Source organism: Podarcis pityusensis, assembly GCF_964106645.2.
Source record: "Podarcis pityusensis genome assembly, chromosome: 2".
NCBI lineage: Eukaryota > Metazoa > Chordata > Lepidosauria > Squamata > Lacertidae > Podarcis > Podarcis pityusensis.
The window spans coordinates 51,536,896-51,557,153 of record NC_138029.1 but is presented as its reverse complement, the minus strand read 5'-3'; the positions used below and the strand labels follow the sequence as shown (position 1 = coordinate 51,557,153).

At 46.1% G+C, this 20,258-nt stretch overlaps 1 protein-coding gene across 17 annotated transcripts in view; it reads left to right on the top strand.

Annotated features, from left to right (window-relative positions):
* The first annotated feature begins 5,854 nt into the window (after positions 1-5,854).
* ABLIM3 (actin binding LIM protein family member 3) overlaps positions 5,855-20,258 on the top strand; it is a 146,587-nt gene continuing 132,183 nt past the window's right edge. For 4 of the 17 annotated variants that reach the window (XR_013983435.1, XR_013983436.1, XM_080997173.1 and 1 more), the window contains exon 1: positions 6,162-6,748. Coding sequence is in view for 15 of the 17 variants with exons in the window: in XM_080997173.1 (XP_080853299.1) it covers positions 6,736-6,748 (13 nt within the window). In the remaining 2 variants the exon portion in view is untranslated. Of the gene's footprint in view, positions 6,008-6,158; positions 6,749-20,258 lie in introns of those variants that run through there. The other 13 variants (XM_080997178.1, XM_080997184.1, XM_080997180.1 and 10 more) reach the window with 7 other exon arrangements.

Here is a 20,258-nt window from a genome sequence, read left to right as displayed (position 1 = left end):
CGAGGACTTGCCGATCAGAAGGTCGGCGGTTCAAATCCCCGTGACAGGGTGAGCTCCCGTTGCTTGGTCCCTGCTCCTGTCAACCTAGCAGTTTGAAAGCATGTCAAAGTGCAAGTAGATAAATAGGTACCGCTCTGGCAGGAAGGTAAACGGCGTTTCCGTGCGCTGCTCTGGTTCGCCAGATGTGGCTTAGTCATGATGGCCACATGACCTGGAAGCTGTATGCCAGCTCCCTCGGCCAATAAAGCGAGATGAGTGCCACAACCCCAGAGTCGGCCACGACTGGACCTAATGGTCAGGGGTCCCTTTATCCTTTACCTTTAAGGAAATGTGGGGCATTCCAGGATCAAATCAGAAACTGGGACAGCTTCTATTAATCCGGGACTGTCCCTGGAAAACAGGGACACTTGGAGGGTCTGCATTGAACACAGTGATATTTACTTCTGAGTAAGCATGCACAGGATCAGGCTATGAGTCCCTTGAAGCATTTTGACTCTTGGGTTTCCAGACTTCCTCTCAGTGGGGTATTACTCCCTTTGGTCAAACAGATTGCTTGTGACAAAATATTAGTGTTGCTTTATTAGCATCTCTCTCATTAAGACTTCTTTCCATTGTTTACTTTGCTGACAAGCTGCCTAGAATTCCCAGTTCTTCCTGTTAGAAATATGAAAACTATGTTCTCTTGAAAACAATGCTGCTCTAATAACATATTTTATGGACTGTGCAATGCAGCTTGCTTATAACTTGCTATGGAAAGCCATGACAGTTTCTCTCTAAACTGAGCTCATGCATTGCTTATACTAGTTCCAAAAGAACACAGTTGTTACTGGCTGTCTGGCTTAATTTTATGCACAAAGTATGTACGCAGCAACAAAATCTGTGTCTCCTTACTGAGAGTCTGCTCACAAATAAGCGATTGTTTCATGATAATTTCAGATTCGGCTGCCTGGAAAAGATCTGTTTTCTAGGGATGAATTTAGTAATCTCGGCTGCCCAAGAACAGGGTCCAACCACCAGCAATTTATGTAGAGGAGGCTGCAATAGGAAAATTAGATCCGTACTGGATGAAGCATGGAACATTCTGCCCATTTTTGCTGAAGACACCAATTGTCACACCTGTCAGTTTGAGCTCGCAAATTTCAGTGATTTTTTTACTGTTTTTCTCTTCGGCACTCTATTTTCTGATAATGTTTTGAAATCGCATATAAGGAAGTAGTCAGAAAATGGCCAAATGCATGCATTTTTAAATTGCAAAAATTGTCATACTTAAGTCTGAAACAAACATCTGACAAAGCTCCAAAGACCTTCTCCAGATCTTTCAGGCCCACGTTCTTATAGTAGGTGGGGAACTTCTGGTCCATTGGATGATGCTGGGCTATGACTCTCATCATCCCTGACCATTGGCCATGTTGGCTGGGGCTGATGGGAAGTGGAGTCCAGCAACATCTAGAGGACCACATGTTCCTCACTCCTGCAGTATAAAGGTGCATGTCTCTGCTTTTATGTATGTGAATAGTACACATCAATGTGCATTGGATACATGAATGTGCATGACGCTTTGCGGAGTGAGGTAAACAAAATGAGTTTATAATCTGATTTTTGACAGAGGGTGAGATAACAGAGGGAGAGGAAGAGAGGAAGACAGAGGGGGAAATATGCACAGATGCCGTCACATATAGGCTTAGTTGAAACAAGGACAAACAGGTTAAGCCACAGGATTTCTAGAAGAGGTGGGATTAAAGGAAGCCCAAGACATGACAAGAAGTGTCCATTGGAGAGTTCAAAGCATAACTGCTTCAAAGCAGGATGGGCAAACGGCAAACAGAAGCCCTTGTGGCTGCTATCTGGGTTGGTGGAGTGAAGGTTCAGAGACTGGGCTCTCAGGATATGAAGGCAGAGAGACAAGCAAAGGTCGTGTCCAAGGAAAGTAAGGACCAGGTTCCTGTACTGGACATAGGAGCAGATAGGAAGCCAGTGCTGGGGTTTAAGGGCAAGCATCTCCCAGTCTGAGTAATGAGAGAAGTGGCTGATTTTGGCAGAAGAGTCCTAGAAACCAGTGAGAAGACAGAGTCAAGAGTAGAGTGACCATGTGAAAAAGAGCACAGGGCCCCTACACCTTTCACAGTTGTGCGAAAGGGGGAGTTTCAGCAAGTGTAGGTTGTCATGTAATTGACAGCTGCACTTGTGGAAATTTCATCTTCTACCCTAGGTAAGAGACCTCTGTGGCCATTATCTGCCCAATTCCCTTTGCACATTTTTCAGACTGTAAGCAGAGAAATGCGACATCAGATGGAGCCCTCCCTCGCCATTCATTGAAACAAAGAAGCTACTGTTTGCAGTTACAAAGCAGCGGCCCCATCCCGAAACCTTTCTTCTAGGTCAGTCTGCAATAATAACTCAACAGCAAAGTGTAAACGGGAGAGCACTTACCCCGTGAACAGTTGGAGGCTGTCTTAGTCGTTCCTTTATGCAGAACACTATGTTTCTTCTTATATTTTATCTTCATGCTGAATTATTCTCTTAAATTACATGTGCTATTCATCTAACAGTAAAAGTAACAAAGAGCGACACCTTAAAGACTTATCAGATTTATTATGGCATAATTTTTCATGGACCAGAGTCCTTATCTGATGACAGTGAAGATGAAGTGGACTCTGATGCACAAGAGCTTCTTCCATAACAAATCTTCTTAGTCTTTAAAGTGACACTCTTTGTTGTTTCTTCAGCTTCTCCTGGAAATTGTGCCACTGTTGTTTCCATAAAAACTTAAAAACAGCCCTGCTGAATCTGACTGAGGGCACATCTAGGCCAGCCTTTCCCAACCTGATTCCCTCAAGATGTTTCAAACCACAGTGGTACCTCAGGTTAAGAACTTAATTCGTTCTGGAGGTCTGTTCTTAACCTGAAACTGTTCTTAACTTGAAGCACCACTTTAGCTAATGGGGCCTCCCGCTGCTGCCACGCCGCTGCTGTGCGATTTCTGTTCTCATCCTGAAGCAAAGTTCTTAACCCGAGGTACTATTTCTGGGTTAGCGGAGTCTGTAACCTGAAGCGTATGTAACCCGAGGTACCACTGTACCACTTTGGATACCTAGATCATATTGCCCTTACTCATATTGAATGTGGTCTACTACCCGCTTCTCCAATCGATTTTTCCTCAAAAAACGTTCCTGTATCAAGAAGCAATCGCCTAACCATTTAGTTCCCATGGCAATGCACCACTAAGAAAAGGACGCGCCCAGTGGCGTAGCGTGGGAGGTGCAGGGGGGGCCGGCCGCACCGGGCGCAACATCTGGGGGGGCGCACTCGCACTCGCAGCTCTCTGCCCCTGCCTGGCTCACTCACTCTCTCTCACTGCAGTGCTGGCTGTGCGAATCCGATCCGAGCCGCTGGGTCACCGCCCACTGTGGAGGGGGTGGGTGCCAGGCATGCGGTGCGGAGAGCGAGGGACTATCTGGGGGAGGGACAGTGCAGCGGCCGCCCAGCACAGCACTGAGCGCGGGAGAGAACCACACCAGACCAGCCCAGGCAGCAGCAAGAAGCAGCTGGCAGCGGCGGCAGGTTAGGGGTTAGGGGGTGCAAATTACTTGCCTTGCCCCGGGTTAGGGGGCGCAAATTACTTGCCTTGCCCCGGGTGCTGACAACCCACGCTACGCCGCTGGACGCGCCTGCCCAGCAGATTTACCAGCCTGCCACCAAGTCCTATAATTTCAGCAGTATACTGCCATTGATACAGGTTTGTGCTTGTGTGGATGATGGGTTGTGTTGGCAAAGGGATCAGAATGAATGTTCATTACATAGCCAGTGCCATCTAAGCTCCCTGCAAATAAACAAATAAATTCAAGAACAATGCTCAATTAACTGGTCATCTGGAAGTGCCACCTGTGTTGGGGATGGAGCGAAAAACTCAGCTGCGCTCTGGTCTGCACACTTGAGTAACACACAGGCCTCTAGACCAGGCATAAGCAAACTCCGGCCCTCCAGATGTTTGGGACTACAACTCCCATCATCCCTAGCTAACAGGACCAGTGGTCAGGGATGATGGGAATTGTAGTCCGAAACATCTGGAGGGCCAGAGTTTGCCTATGCCTGCTCTAGACCATTGGCAATGCAGCTTTCCAACCTTCTTGCTTTCAGATCAGCTTCTTTTGCCTCTGTAGTATAGGCCCTGTACAACATTCCATGTCCTGGCTCCTCTGAAACAGTGTTTAAACTCCCCTTTCCAGCCTCTTAGGCAATTAGAACCCAAGACTGTGCAGTGTTCCTGATCACTGGGATAATTTTCATTGTGCAGGAAAAGCACTGTTGCACTCAGGTCCTGCTTTCAGACTGACCATCGGCATCTGGTTGGCTACTGTGAGAACAAGATGCTGGCACTGGGCTGATCCAGCAGACACTTCTAATGTTCTTATGTTAACCTACCAGGGTTCTTGAAAGCTGCTCTTCTAGCCTGCTAGCAAGATGCATCAACAATCTATCTTGCAACCCATATCAAAGTACAAAAAGTTAAAAACAAGAAATAGTACAAGTATAAATTCTGTTGGGGAAAGTCTTAGTGAGCTTAGGAACATAAGAAGTTGCCTTATACTGAGTCCACACAGAAAGCACCCACATTCCCTTGAATTTTTTTCCCCAGATGGGAAGAGAACACTGTGAAATATGGTCACTGAATATTATTGTTAATCTTGGCTTCATTATGCTCTGCAGTTGCTACCTTGTTTGCCTCATCACAGGCTTAATCTAGGCGTGGGGGTGGGGAGTTGTCAGAGCACATGTTTATTCTTTGTTAGTAGGTTTCTGTTGATTATAAGGTGTGTGTTTGTTTTTTTAAAAAGCAAGTAGAACAACTGCTCTTGAAATACACTATTATCACAATTTAATCTTGAGTACATCCAAGAGCAAGCCTTTGAACCTTGCTATGAATTGTTCCCTGGCTATGGTTGTTCCCATTTTACAGATTGGGAGCAAGGGGCCTATTAACATTAGGTGGGTACCCTCAGAATACTGTTTTATCGACTCCCCTATGAGGAAGTGTTACAGCATCTGGTGCCTTTTAGTTTAGAAAAATAGCAAGCGGAAGCAGGCATGACAGAAATACATAAAATTATTCTTGGTGTGGAGAAAGCAGATAAGGAAATCTTTTTTCCCCTCCGTCTCTCTCATCACACTAGAACCTGAGGCCACCCAATGAAGCTGCACGTTGGAAGACTCAGGACAGATAAAAGAAAGTGCTTCTTCACACAGAGCATGGTTAACCTATGGAACTCACTGCCACAGGAGGCAGAGATGGACACCAGCTTGGATGACTTTAAAAGAAAATTAGAACAATTGCATGGAGGATCAGTGTATCAATGGCTACTAGATAGTTTGGCTATGTTCTCCCTCTACTCTGTTCTTATGCTCTTAGACACCCAAGAAAAACATTATTTCAACAAGCCTATCCTAACACATACTTCAGTTATGCATGCTTGTTTTCAACATTTGCTGATTTTTATTTGCATATTATTGATAATTGTGACACACTGTTTTGTGTACACCACGTAGAGGTGCCTTTAAAATTTGTTAGGTTGCTTATACATCCCCCCCCCCCCCAAGCAAATACATACCAATAAATAAACAGACACCCCCATGTTCAAGACTTTGCAGAAACCGCAATGGCTATTTTTCACAGGACATTAACAAATAATTACACACACACACACACACACACACACACACACACACCCTTCTTCCCGCCGCTTGCAAACTGGATTCGTCGCCTGTCATCCGCGCAGTCCCATTTCCACCAGCAGGTGGCAGAAGGCAGCATCCCGTTTTCTCCCGGCAGTGAAACAAACCCAGCCCAATGGTGCTATTCCATCCTCCCCCCCCCACGCCGCTTCCCTCCTTGTCTCCCCCCACTCCCGTTTTCGCCTTTCATCCCAATTTGCAGCCGGCGCTGTCTTCGCGAAAACTCCTCCCGCTGCACCTGAAAGAGGCTCCTATTGACAAACTTGGCTGGAGCGAGGTGAGCGCTGGGCGGGGCTCCTCGCGGGGAGATTCGAGGCTCATTCAGCGCCACTGAAACGGGGGGGGGGGGGGGAGGCTGAGGAAGAGGCTCCGCTCGCTCGTTTGATAAGCAAGCTGCGTGCATCTAGACGCCCCCCCCGCCCTTCCCGGATCCACACCCCCCTGGAGCCGTAGGAAGAGCTGGAGCTAGCATCGGGCTGCGCGCTGCCTGACAGCCCCAGCACCAGAAGGCGAGCCTGGCGCAGGAGACGACGCGTCCACACGAAGGGGCTGCGCCGGGTGGATCGGTGGGGGGAAGACCGGCTGGGGGGCAGAGCGAGGGCGGGAAGGCACCTGGTCCGGAGTGATTCTTAGGCTGCTGCTTTTATCCTCTCTCTCGCTCCCTTTTTTTAACCCCACCCCTGACCTTATTATCTGACCGTCCAAGATTAAGCGCAAAGACAGAAGCCGAGAGAGAGAGAGAGAGAGAGAGAGAGAGAGAGAGAGAGAGAGAATAGCCCGGGCGATCAAGGAGACACCTGCGGATGGACTGGAATCAAACGGAAATAATACGTGTATTTCTCTAGGGAAGGTTTTTTTCTTTTCCTCCTTTAGGATTTCCCCCCCTTTCTATAAAAAAGACTTGCTGCCACGAAAAGGAGGAGGGGGCAGCGGAAGGCACCGGAGAGAATTTAAAGGACAGTTTTCCCTCCCTTTGTTGAATGAGAAGAACGGGGCCGGATCATCATGAGCACCAGCAGTAAGTACCAGACTCCTTTGCTTTGCTGGGGGTGGAACCGCGGCTTCTTTTTGCATTGGGACCAGAATGTCACAGGCAGCAAGAGGAACGTGGCAGCTGATCGGCTTAAGGTCTCTTTTCCTTCTTTGGTTCTCTCTTATCCCCCCGCCCCTTTCTTTCTTTTTAAATGGGGACTTCCTGAGTCCGTTGGCCCCCTTTCGCCCCTTCCACATCTGTATTTTCTGACAGCTGGGCTTCAACGGTATTGTCTCTGTGTGCTCTGTGGTTGGAAAGCCCTCTGCAGTCCCTCGTTCTACTCCAGTGTGTAGTCTACTCACTCTTGCCTTCAGCCTGTGCCACCCTGTGTGTAGACGCCGGTGTCAGCAGGATACCATCAGCGGGTGTCCCAGGGCAGAGTTCAAAGAGAGAGGCATTGGGGAATGTGTGTGTTGTGTCTGTGTGTGTTTGCATAAAGATGGGGGTACCAAGCCTTGACCTCTCCTCATACTATTCTATACTGGACAGTAGTGTGCGTTTAAATAAAATAAAGAGAGCTATCATCAACCAAGGCACCACATCTGGATTTCTTAAATAAGTGGAAACAGCCGGATAGGCTGTGCAAGAATAGAGTGGGTACAGACAGGTGCCCATTTTATGGCACAGCAGAGCGATTGGCAATTTCAAGCTGCTGCCTCGCTCTCTCATTTTGTCATTCCCTTATCACTCTGTGTGCTGCTGCTGTTGTCCTCCCACCCCCCCAACAACACACACATCTACTTTGTTGGTGAGGGTTTTGCCCCTTCCATTAAAGGGAAGCTAGCCCAAGCTACCTTTATAGCTTACGCATCATGCCACTTTGGGGAGAGCCCGGCGCTCATTGGTAAAGACACACACTTTGCACGCAGGAGGTCCCAAGATAACATCTCAGGATCTGGAGGAGCAAGGCTGGGGGAGATGAGGACCTCTGGCTTGGGACGCCACTGCCTGTCAAGGAAGATAATGCTGAGCTGGGGGAAGCATAAGGCAGCTTATGTGATAGCGGGCGGTTCAGTTTGTGGTAGTCTCCTTGGAATTTGACTTTGAATGACAAATAGCATCTTTGTGCACATAGCGAATGGGCTTCTCATCAAACAGGGCAGCAGCCAGTGGATCTGGAGAAGGGTCCTAGCTCAGTGGGAAAGCATCTGCTCTGCATACACAGGGTCCTGGGTTCAACCCTGGCATCTCCCAGTAGGGCTGAGAAGAAGACCTGGAGAGACACTGCCAGTCAGTGCAGACAATACTAAGCCAGGAGGAGCAATGGTTTGACTTGGTACAAGCCATCTGCCTGTGTGTCTAGGAGTTCCATGCACCCCTCCTTAAGGTTCCTCTCCCTTTTTGCCAGCTCACTGGCGAGTGTTGTTGATCCTGGGTTTCTCAATGCAAGCAGGTGGTGCTGATGTCTCTTCAAGACGGATTGCACAGAAAGCATTCCTTGACAGCGCAGTTCAGCCCTGAGAACAGGCAGTTCTAGGTTTTGTAGGCTGTGTATGTGTCATAGACAAGTAAAACTTTCTGGGTGCCCTCTGAGGAAGCCACACCTGGGACTTGGGCTGGGTTGGTGGATTTTGGGGCAAGAGGAAGCTGGGTTAGCAGAGGCAGACAGTAGGCATCAGAACCTCGTGGATGCACAATAACAAAAGGCATGGGGTGCTCACCTACCTCTGCTGTCACCTTCAGAGAACTGGTAAATAAATGGCCTTGAGGGGAGCAGAGTTCTCTTTTCTCCAGAGAAGATTGAATCAAAGGAGGACAGGATGAAGGGGTTCCTCTCAAGGGAAAAGGATACAGATACACGACAACTGCTGCGCAGTAGCAGTTTCTTTCTCCAGAGCTTAATAATCAGTTTGGATGCTGATAATTACTGTTTGCAGGGCCCAGCGTTTCATCCCTCCATCCTTGGGCCACTAAGCACTGCCCCCTGTCCATTTTGTGTGCTGTGTCCGCAACCAGCTACTTAAAGGGAAAATTACACATTTGCCACCAGCAGCCGCACGAGAGTTAGGAGAAGGAAACAGAGCAGTGTGCCCTTTCACTTGTGGCTGGGGTAGGGTGCCTGTGTTTGAACTTAAGGTCTCTGGGGTCCATTCCTAATTCTATAATGGCTGAGCCAACGTGGGCTTGGCTCAGATTGGCTGAGTCAATCTGCCACGCCACATTTATGTGCCTTTGTCCTCCTCTCTGTAGTGTGGCACTAAGATACTGAATGGTACCCTCACCTCACTTTGCAAAGTGCTTTGTTCTCCCCCCTCCCCCATGGTACAATGACTTTATTTTATGAAGCAATAAACTTCCCATTTAGATGAATCCATAACCAAAAATTTTGAACTCTTGGATTGGCCAGGGCACAGAAACATAGCGTCCGAAACTCCCATGGTTCTACGCACATTTTTCAACAAGGAATTTCATTAGCGCAAGCAGTTTCTGAGCTCTGGGCGCAGTACTGCGCCTAAGATTTCACATTAAAATTGCAGAGTGGAAGGGAAAGAGGACCCTTTTCTGCCCCTGCCCCCCCCTTCCAGCCACTCTCTGAAGACTGGAGAAAAGACTCTCTTAAGAATATTGGGGGGGGGGGGTCAGGCAGGGGAAGCATGGCTTTGTTTTTTGCACTCTTCAGATGAGGACTAGACCAGGTGAAAAATGAATATAAGATTTTAGCTGCAGTTCATTCATTTTCAGCTTTGTATTCTTGTTATAAAAAAGTGCGCCTAGACATTCTATTGTTGCACCCATAACCTAGGCTTCTAACACTGCACAAACATACAGGGTATGTCCACCTTTCTGCTGTGGTGCCCATACCTCTTTTCATAATACGTGATTGTTTATCATCATGCTCCAAACTGGAAGACCCTTGTTATGATGGTTTTGGATAAACATGGAGGAAATAGCTTGTATCACAAGAACCTGTAGCAAGATGCAACCCTTGCCAGCGAAACCTGTCCACCTGGTGGAGAGGGTGTGCACATTGCTCTCACTGAAGGAGAATTGACAAGCACGGTGCTTCCCTTTCTCCCCCCCCCCCCCCCATTGGGATTTATTTGTTTATAAAATGTTTATACGGCTTAATATAGTAATTAAATAAAATATCTGTACAGTTCACACAAATGCAATAAGAACACGTTACTCAGTCAGCCTTCCCAAAAACCAGATGAACAAACACAATGAAACAGTGGATCACAAATAAAACTGAGCAGGTACAAATAATAATAATAATAATGCCGAAGAAGAAAGAATCAGAAAGGCAACCATCCACTTACGTGGGAGAAATGAAAGGGGTGCAAGTGGATTGAAGAAGGAATGCCCCCCCACCCCAGTCCTTACTAATCCCATCCACTGAGCATCATGCTCAGCATCCACCTCCGCAGCCCCATCTTATGTTTTGGTCACCCTAAAAGTGTGCTGCTAGGCCAGTATTCTCTACCTTGATACTGTCCAGCTGTTTTGGACTACAACTCTCATTGGTGCTTCCTGGGGCTGATATGAGTTGTAGTCCACAACAGCTGGAGAGCACCAGGTTGGGAAAGGCTGTGCTAGACTGTGATGAACTCTTGGGAATTAATGTAGATTAAAAAAAAAACCAGGTTGGCATCAATAGCAGATGGCATGGTGGGGGCAGCAGTGCTCAGCTGACGTCTGGTCAGTCCCATTGGTGCTGCTTCCCATGAGAAAGATGGGAAGGGATGAAGTGTCAATGAGGTTGGTGTAGTGCAAACACGCTGGCAACACCCATCCAGTGCTGCCACTGGTGAATTTGCACAGCACTCCCACCTCTATGCTGCCTTGCCACTCCCTCTTTTATCTGCCAGTAAGCAGCAGAATTGAGGTCCTTTGAGTGGCACTTGCCACCACCTCGCCATCCTACTATTGCCAACATGGGATCAGAACCCCATCATGGATCTTAGCCTTACAGCAGTTTGGTGGATGTGGGTATCTAAGCGACTCTGTGATACTATAAGTGTGGGAAGATTAAGTGGTACACTATCCCTTGGGGACTGATATATAACCAGCCATGCAGGTATTTGGCTATAGTCCTAAGCAGACTTTCTAGACATTAAGTGCCATTGAGTCTGAGGGATGGACTTCTGAGTAAACTTGCTTCGGAATGGCAGTGCATACCAAGCCCAGTCCCCTGTGTCCTGAAGTAGAATACTAGGCTAATGCTCTTAGCGGCTTCCATCCCACTCTGGTTTAATTCTACAGCTTACAAATTCTCCTGTGTTTCCTTTCATTCTGGCTAAGACAATCCATGGGCAGGTACTTGGCGACAGCCATCGTAGGAAACCTCAGCACAATGGCAAGCGACCTTCTCTTCCTCTTGCAATTCAGACTCCACTGCAGATGGACTGTGACATATAGGCAGAAAAGGTCTGTTGCAAACTTAGCTGAAACAAACAAGAACTTTGTCTGAATTGGGGCGGGGATGTTAGCCTCCGAGGAAATATGGCATTATTTCGTGTGGGGCAGTGCCCCTTAAAAAAACCTGTTTTGAGCCAGTTAGGGAAAGGAAGTGCTTACTATAGTGGTGGTGATGGAGGCGTCAGCTCCTCTTCAGATCCAAAACCAGTGCATGAAACCTGTTGCATGGCTCCCCCCAGAATGCATCTCTAATCTTTAATGACACTAGCATACATAGTATATTCTCCTGTAGGCCTGATTCCTTCTGTTAACAACTGTTCTCTTGCTAGAAATGCGCCACTGAATCCTTTCTATAAGTTCCCTAACCCGAAATACCATCCAGTATGTGTGCTAGATGAGAAGATAATTACCCTTGAGTCAACTCACAGCTATGTCAAGCACTCCCATAACGCAAGCGCAGGAATTGAAACTATGCCTTGTATATGACAGAGCAAAGATCTCCCAGACAAGGAGACAAAAGTGTCTGCTAAAATGAAGGGACCAGCATGGTTCAGTGGATGTTGGCTTGGTCTTGGTCTTGAGAGATCTGGGTTTGGATCGACGTGGGTTGCTTTGAGCAAGCTACAATGTTTCAGCTTCGGTTTTTCCACCTATAAAGGTAATATATTTATGCCCCACCTTGCAGGCTTGTTGTGACGATAAATGAGATTGGGATCAAAGAGCACTTTTGCAAACTACAACTGCTGTTGTCCTGATGAAACCTAAATCATTTTTTCTCACATTTTCCAACTGCTCAGCAAGAAAATCGCTGCTGATGTCAATCGGCACCCTGTCCCACTGGCTTTGGAGGAATTTTGCCAGTTTATAGCAGCTGAGTATCTGCCTCATAGATTCCTTTTAAGCCTCTTATTTCTAAGCCATGTGTTACAATAATATCAGGGTTCTGTCTGGAACAAGGAAGGGACAGGAGAGCAGCTGCTTTGCCCTAAACGCATCTTATTGTGCTTGGGTACCATCAAAAGCCCCTGCCCGTGAAATGGCCACCGTGCAGATGTCAACTGAAATTGCACCAGCATGATAGCAGCTCAGCATCGTGGGCCACTTGGGCTCAGTGGCTCCCTGAGTGGCTCAAAGTCCTCTGGGCAGTTTTCTGCAGGTTGCTGCAAACCATCGGCAGGCCTCAGTGTTGTGGTTTGTTTTCTGTCAAGGTGCCAGGATTTGTTGTGCTCTTCGTGTATTTTATCTGAAAAGTGCAGGTAGCCTACACATCACGGTTTGCTGATCATTCAAAACCACAAGTCTGGCATTTCAAGCCAAGATAGACCCTGATTCTTTTTGTTGGTGAGGGGCATCTTATGATGGGCACACCTGTTGCTACTTATATGGACTCCCATGATCAAGCCATGTAAAGTATATTGGAGCAATGCTACAAAAGAACAGAAAGTGCTGCATTCTCTCCGTTACGTAGGGGGTCGTGACATGAAGTGATACAGGAGCTTGCTGGGGAGAACTACACAGTGAGAAGAAAGGCTCTTTGTTCTTTCATTGATACTGGATTTAATATGGCATTTGAGAGGGCTGGACCAGGAGCTGTTACATTGGTATTTACATGTGTAAAGCTATTAATATATCTCCTGAAAGTTAGCACCACTAATTAGCTACAAAAGGATTCATAAGGTTATAAATAGGTACATTGATGCCTCTGAGCATTTCTATTGAAGCTGGGTCCCTTGGTACAAGCCACTGCCAGGAAAAACCACAGAGAGGAACTCCATACACCCCCACCCCCCTCACCCCAATTCTGCCAGCTATCAATTTCTGGTCCCATTATTAGGACACGTGTTATATGTCACGGGGAACAGGGGACCCAGCCACACATACCTGCAATACCACATGAGCAGTTAGCTTTTACGCCCGTCATTGTATACATCAAAGCCCATATTCTGTGTTTTTTGTTTTGTTTTGTTCTAATCTCATTCATTATTCTAGCTGTTTTCATTTACTATCAGATTGCTTTCTATTTATTTAAAGTTACCATTTGTGCACATTGCACTCATTTTCCTCAGCTAACAAGTACCAGGCACTAATTTTTGTAGTAGGTAGGGGGATAATTCTTAGTATCTTTGAATTGGACTCCTTCACAACCACATAGAGACATTACAAGACTCCCGTTTCTTATTTTAACATCTGCGTTAAATGCGTTTATGAATGAATGTGTTAGCACACAGGCATAAGTGTACATATTTAGTTTTGCTTGAAAGAGGGAGAGAGAGACAGACAAACAAACAAACAAACAAACAAACAAACAAACAAACAGAGAGTGAACCTGAGTCTGTAATCTGAAGAAGAGGTAACATGTTTTGAGTCATGCATGAATCAGAATTTTCCGGTGAAATTGACTGGCTGTCATGAACTGGTAGGACAACAAGGAGGATGGAGAGGATCATGGTGAGGGGTGTAGACCGGAGTGGGACACACTGGGGCAAGCTGTGGGTGGGGAAGGAGAGGTTGGTGTAGGAAATACTCATGAGGGGATGGGGGTCAGTGCACAAGAACCAGAGCAGCAGGACCCATCCCTAGAGCCAGAGGGACCTCTGACCTCATGAACATGGTGGGTTCTGAAGCATAGGGAGTAGCAGAAGGGGTTCTCCTGGAGGCTGAGGCAGGCAAGGGCCCACAGCCCAGCTCCCTAGCTGGCCAGGTAGGGCTCGCTAGCTCTGGGAGGTGGTGTGTGATTCCTCAGCGCAAGTTTCCTCAAACTCAAGCTTCCTCAAACTCCAAATGTTTTGAGACTACAATTCCCATCCTCCCTGACCACTGGTCCTGCTAGCTAGGGATCATGGGAGTTGTAGGCCAAAAACATCTGGAGAGCCGAGTTTGAGGAAGCCTGCCTCAGCTAGAGTAGGCTTGGAGCAGGTGAGGGTCACCTGCCTCATCAAGCCCAGGTGCTGCAATCAGCATGCAAAGTACAAAAGGGAAGCAGAGCTGAGGGGCTGTGTCTGCTCAACTGCCCAAGTTGATGGACCTTGGTTTGGATGCTCCTGGATGTCCACAGGACGATGCTTCCGTTTGGACTTTTAAACACATGGATTGACCCTGGACTGGGGACTTGACACACTGCCTTGCTGCCAGGTAGGCCTGGGGTTCAGGACACTAGCAGGCAATTCAGGACAAACAAATGAAAGTGTTTCTTCTCCCAGTTAACTTGGGATAGCCCTGGCTGCCAGCCTTTTCCTCTTTAGTCTTCATGCTACCCTTGTAGAATTCAGCAGGGAGGAGAAGAGGAGCCAATGGGCATTTGTGGGCTCTGCCCATCTTTGGCTTTGTCTCCACCTGCTGCTGGGCTCCCCGCTTTCTTCCCCACCAGTCCCGATGGGCACCAACTACAACTGGGCCAATGTAGCCTTACAGCTTGATCTTAACTATGCTTGCTTATAAATGATGAGAGCTGAATTCATCGAGGTTTACTTCCTATCAATAATAGGATTGGTAGTTTTCATCTGAATGCTTCTTGACACCACTGGCCTCCAATTATTATTCTGCTATTGCTGTTTAAAACAGTATCACCAGGAAAGAAACTATCGACTGATTCCTAGTCCCACACAAGCACTACAGCAAATAGATCCAAAGGTCTTCACATATCTTCACAAGCATCCATTCCTGCCTCCCACACTGCGCCAGTTCTGTGCCCTGTTTTCCAAATGCTGTTGAGCATTGCAAAGGGTGGTTCATTGATGCAGGGCTATTGACCTGAAATGAACCGCACCTATGTAACTGGTCAATGAGTCACTTCTTGAACATCCTCCAAACCTTGCACAGTACTCTGGCTTGCCACGGTGGCCACTGCACACTTGTGTTCAGCAGGCTCCTCTCCTAGGAGTGGCAGGCTCACAACAAAGCACCCTTGTTTGATTTACTCTCTGCTGGGGGGGGGGGAGAAAAGAACACGCACGAGTGAAAATCCACCCAAAGGAGATTAAACTGAGCTAACCCTGATGAGTATCTGTTTGGTTCTTCCTGCAGGGCAACTAACATTACAGCCCTAACCAAGGTCACATCCATATGTTTGAAGCATGCTGGTACCACTTTAGCTATCATGAAGAAGCCTGAGAGCTGCGGTTTATTAAAGCTGCTGGGAGCTGTAGATCTGTGAGCCCAGCACCCTTAACAAACTATAGTTCCCATGATTCTTTGGGGAAACCCATGATTGTATGGTGTGGATGGGACCCATGTCTGCTCAGAAGTAAACTCTACCAAATTCAGTGGGGTTTGATCCCAAGTGGAATTAGGATTGTATTCTAAAGATGCACCACCTTCAGCAAATCACTTCAAACTTCTGTCATGCTGTTGTTCCTCTACTGCCACTGCTACTACTATGGTTACTTTTAGTTCAACTTCTATGCTTTTCAATTGCTTCAGCTGCAAGGAAGAATGATTGAAGGTCCAGCACCTAAGGGAAAAGCACCTTTGACTTCATTTCCTACCCCCTCTCTTATCTTGGGACAAGACTCAAGTTCCATGGAAGCAGGAAATAATTACTTATGAGGGCTGGTGCATGGTTAGTTTCATCAGAAGGATGCCACTGAAAACAATCTGTCTGGGCCAGATTCAGCTAAGCAGTTGCTCTAGAGAAACCCTTAGTGCAACCCTGGCAAGGCTCTAAGTGGCCAAGAGAATTCCCAGAACAGATCAGCAGAGGGAGAGAAGAATGTTCTATCTGGCAAGCGGAAGGGCTTATGCTGATAGAACAATTGTAATAGTGTGATGTTGAATTCCTCCCTAGGTGTCAAATTATCTCTGCTCCAGTTGTGATATTTAGAACTCTTTCCCATCTGGATCACCACTGTGTGTGTTTTCACAGCTTTGCTTGACATTCTTGGTAGTCACGGAGCATCTGGGGCCATGCACAGGTCAATTGCAGTGGTTCATCATGTGGGGAATGGGAGTGGGAGATGATTTTAACTGGGGAAATGGTGAAAAAGCACCCCTGAAAGGAGCAAGTGCCAAAAAGCTCCCTGTAGAGTCTGCATAGGCCTTGCTGATTCCACAGTCCCTCTTGGGTTAGTCATGCAGATGTCACAAGGATAGGGGGTGGGTTATCTCCTGATATTTTCAAGGAGGGCATTAGCTCTGTCATGCATTCTTGTTTGGGAAGCTTCAAGCAGCTCCATATCTTCAATACTTCAGCATTCAGCCTCTGGACAGAGTGTGATTGGTGCTGTGAGTTCTGGGTAGCAGTTGTCATGCCATGGCAGAAGAGGGTGGATGTTAAGTACCTTATAGGAACAAGAGCACTGAATGACTATTTCTGTCATCTAAATCAGGGATCCCAGTTACGTCCACTAAGTATTATTGCACAGTAATCTCCAGGGACATGTGGTTATAAAGTGTTTACTAGCAAACTCTATTAAGTCCCCCTGTAATTAAACAAGAACCACATGGCACCGGCAATCTTCTGCCCCCGTGTGCTCTTCCCCTTCTCTTGGTGAAAGGCCTGGGTGCAGTTTCCTATGATGAGTGATCAGCCGTCATGGCAGAATTTGCTGAGGTGTTCGCTGCTACTTCAGGGACTCACATGAGTGAATGGGGAGGACATGGAACCAGCTCTTCTACATGGGCTTGATGAAATAACAGATATTGTGTGTGGAGATGACAGTCACTAAGGGCAGTCCTCTTCATTCTGCACATATACTTAAGCCAGGGTTAAAACCCTGTGAATCAAATGTCTGCTATTGGTTTTCCCCCTTGTTTATTGGACAGTGGAGACTCTGATGGATTTCAGCTGGCAAGTAAAAATAATTCTATTCTCCCAGGCATTTTGAGTAAAATTAGTAACCACTCTTTGGCTTTATTGTTCTCCTGCAGTTGCTCTATAGTTGGTTTTCTATAAACTCAGTTGCTTTTAATAACTTACATTTTATGTATTATTTTGTGCATTGTTGGAAACTGCCGTGGGATCACAGTGATGTGGTGAACAGCAGTCTGGAAATTGGAGAGGTGTATAGCTTCTAATATTATTGCAGAAGTATGACAAATAAGGGTGGTTGTTTTTAAGGGAATAGAGAAGACTAATAAAACATTGTGCTGCTTCTTGTGATTGTGGTTTTGCCACTTTAGGGTAGGGCAAATGCAATAGGAAACTGATTTCCCACTATATGAATGAACCTGTGTGAATCTTGGTCAGATGTACTTCCCTCTCTCCTTCCTTGTGAGTGGCTGCATGGAGTAGATTGGAAAGGTTCACCTCTCCTTCTAAAAAAGCCATTGTTCCCTGTCTGCGCTCACAGAACTGTGGTTTGTTTAAGCATGGGTTGTTAGAATGAATCAGGATCAAAGTGTGGTTTCGGTTCCTGACTTGTTCCAAACCCACAGCTTAAAGAAACCACAGTTCCAAGAGTCTGGATGTAGCATGGGTTTGGTTATAAGCAAAGGCAAAAGCTTCTGATTGTCATGTGGCTGCACCAGAGGTGGGAACACACAAATGTGAAGCTTGTGTTGGCTTGTTCATGTGGTGAGAAACAATGGCTCCCTGAAGAGCCTATTGCCTTACTACAATCATCTGATCTCTCCTTGGATGGAAGAGCTCAAAGCACAAATAAGAATCATGGTTTATCTGCGAATCATCTAGTCTCAACAACATGTTCAACTTGTCATGCAATATGTTTAGAATTTTTTTCCATTAATCAAATCTATTTAGGAATCCATTGCCCAATGAATGGGATTGTCTTTCGGTGTATTGGATGTGTGACATCCTAACATGGTGTTTTCACTTTTATTTATCCATGGGAAATGATTCTGTGATCCGTTCCACATGTGTAAGATGTTCCTTCTGAACTGGAACCAATAAGAAATATATAAGTGGCTTGGAACCTTACTTCCCATGAGTGGAACACTGCTCAAGGGATAATCCTGTTGCCGGGAGGTTATTTTCACAGATTCCCCTTTTCTCATCTGCAGCCTCCACTCTCATCCAAAAAAGTTAGTGGGGCTCTTTGCACAGCATAGGAGATGTTGCCCCACAGCGGGAACCTCCATTGGATCAGAATACCTTTTGTGAGTAGAATTCACAGAAGGGAAACTCCAGCTTCAAGCTGTAATGATTCACACATTCATTACAGCAAACCTACACAACTTGTGACTCATTGAGCCTTTCTCGGATCTTTCAGTTGCTTGGCAACCTGTTTTTCACAGGCCCAGGCAGGCAGCAACACCCCCTCATGCCCCCTATATAGGCAAGCCCCCTATATGACTGCCATATATGGCTGCTGAGCTTCAATTTGGCTTGATCTCGCTCACAAGTTCTGCAGGCCTGCATTACAGTCGCCCATCCATTAAAAATAAATTAATCCTGCCAACAGCATACATTTTTCCACCCTAGGGTTAACCTACTTGCCATCTCAAGTATTTCCTCCTTGGCCCTCTTGCACCATGGGCAGTGGCTCTCTGAGGACAGGAAGAGGGCAAAGCTCTCTAATTCCACTCCTACGTTTGATGGATATCAATCCAGAATGTCAACTGGAGAAATTGAATTATTTTAAGTGCTTGGCGTGCCCCGATAAAATTGTGGGCAACTTTCCTAATGATAGCAGTGCACTTAATTTGGCTGAATAATCATATTTGCGATAGTGGCAGGGTGGAATAAATGCATTATGGGGCACAGCCCAATGTCTTCCATTGCTTTCTAAAATCCAATGGGCAGAGCACACAATCCCATTCGTTGGCTGCTGTAGCCTGATGTCACATCAAAGCAGAGGCTTAATAAATGTGCTTTGGACGTCTAATTAGTAAGTAGACCAAGACTTCTTCCACAAATGCATCCTGGAGAGATGAAGCAATGTTGGCAGGGCAGCTGGTGAGAACAAGAATTGATGAGATAGGCACCAACTTACAAAAATTGTTGGAAGAAACTCTGCCACTATGTTACAGCTTTTCTCTCTATACTCAGTGCTTTTTGCACCTAAAGCACACCTTTGGCAATTACAGTGGAACTCCAGAGATTTGCTGAAATTATATTAAATCCTGCAGTATAGATACTCTGGGCTTTCTTCCTGCTATCTTTTTAGCCTCTCCCAAGCAAAATGGCCAGTTTATCTAGACACACGTAGGTCTAGTTCCCCTAAATTTCAACTAAAATTGTTCCTGGACTCTACAGACGTCAGATAGGAGGATCACATGGTTTGATTTTCCTCCATACACACAGAGAAAGACAAACATCTCCCTGCACATTGAAAACTAGATATAACAGAGACAGGTTCTCCTGATTTTCTCACCTGGGAAAGCATCCAAATATATAATTCCTCACATGAAGTTTGAAGTGGAAAAAATCTAGGAATGATTTATTATTAGCTCATCTGTTTGCATGAATCAGGCATATGTAAGATTAATGCAAAGGCAAGTTCTAGCAACAGATGCAGAACTGCATTAGGTTTTGAATTCTGTAGCAGATAGTAGTATCCTTTGGAAATAAGAGTTGGCTGACCAAGAAAAGGTTCATATTCTGTGTAAGTCTACATTCCTACCAACAAGGATGCTACATAAAACAAATTTACCCTCTTAAATCTTTCTCTGAATACTCTTCTGCGAAGTTCATTGTTGGTTACCTGCCAAAAGCAGATATTAGAAAGCAGTATTTGACATCTGGTAGTATATTGTAGTTGATGTGATATTTGATATTTAACAGTATTTGGTATCTGACCATCAACAGTTGATAGTATTTGATATTTGACACCTGTTGCTTTGCATCTGATAGTATTTGATATTTGGCAACCGGTTCTCTTATCATACCTAATATTTGACTATAAATATTTTCCAGCCTATATTTTATATCTGGTAGCATGAGGTATTCTGTAGAATGCAGTCCACTGTTTCATTGTTTCATTCGATACCTTGTGATGGCTTCTTCCCCTTGATCAGAGGCACTTGCTGGAACATGTCAAGTGGCACTGCTGGAATTTCCTGACATCCCAGCTGTTGTCAATATCACCAGGACTTTAGAGAAGAAGGGCGGAGTGGGGTGGCAGAGTGCGGGGGAAGACTGGACTTGTATTTCAAGTACTGATCAGGGTTTGAAATGTATTTGAAATAAATCTTGTCCTTCTACAACGGAAGAGTTAGAAATGGTAAGAAACATGTGAAA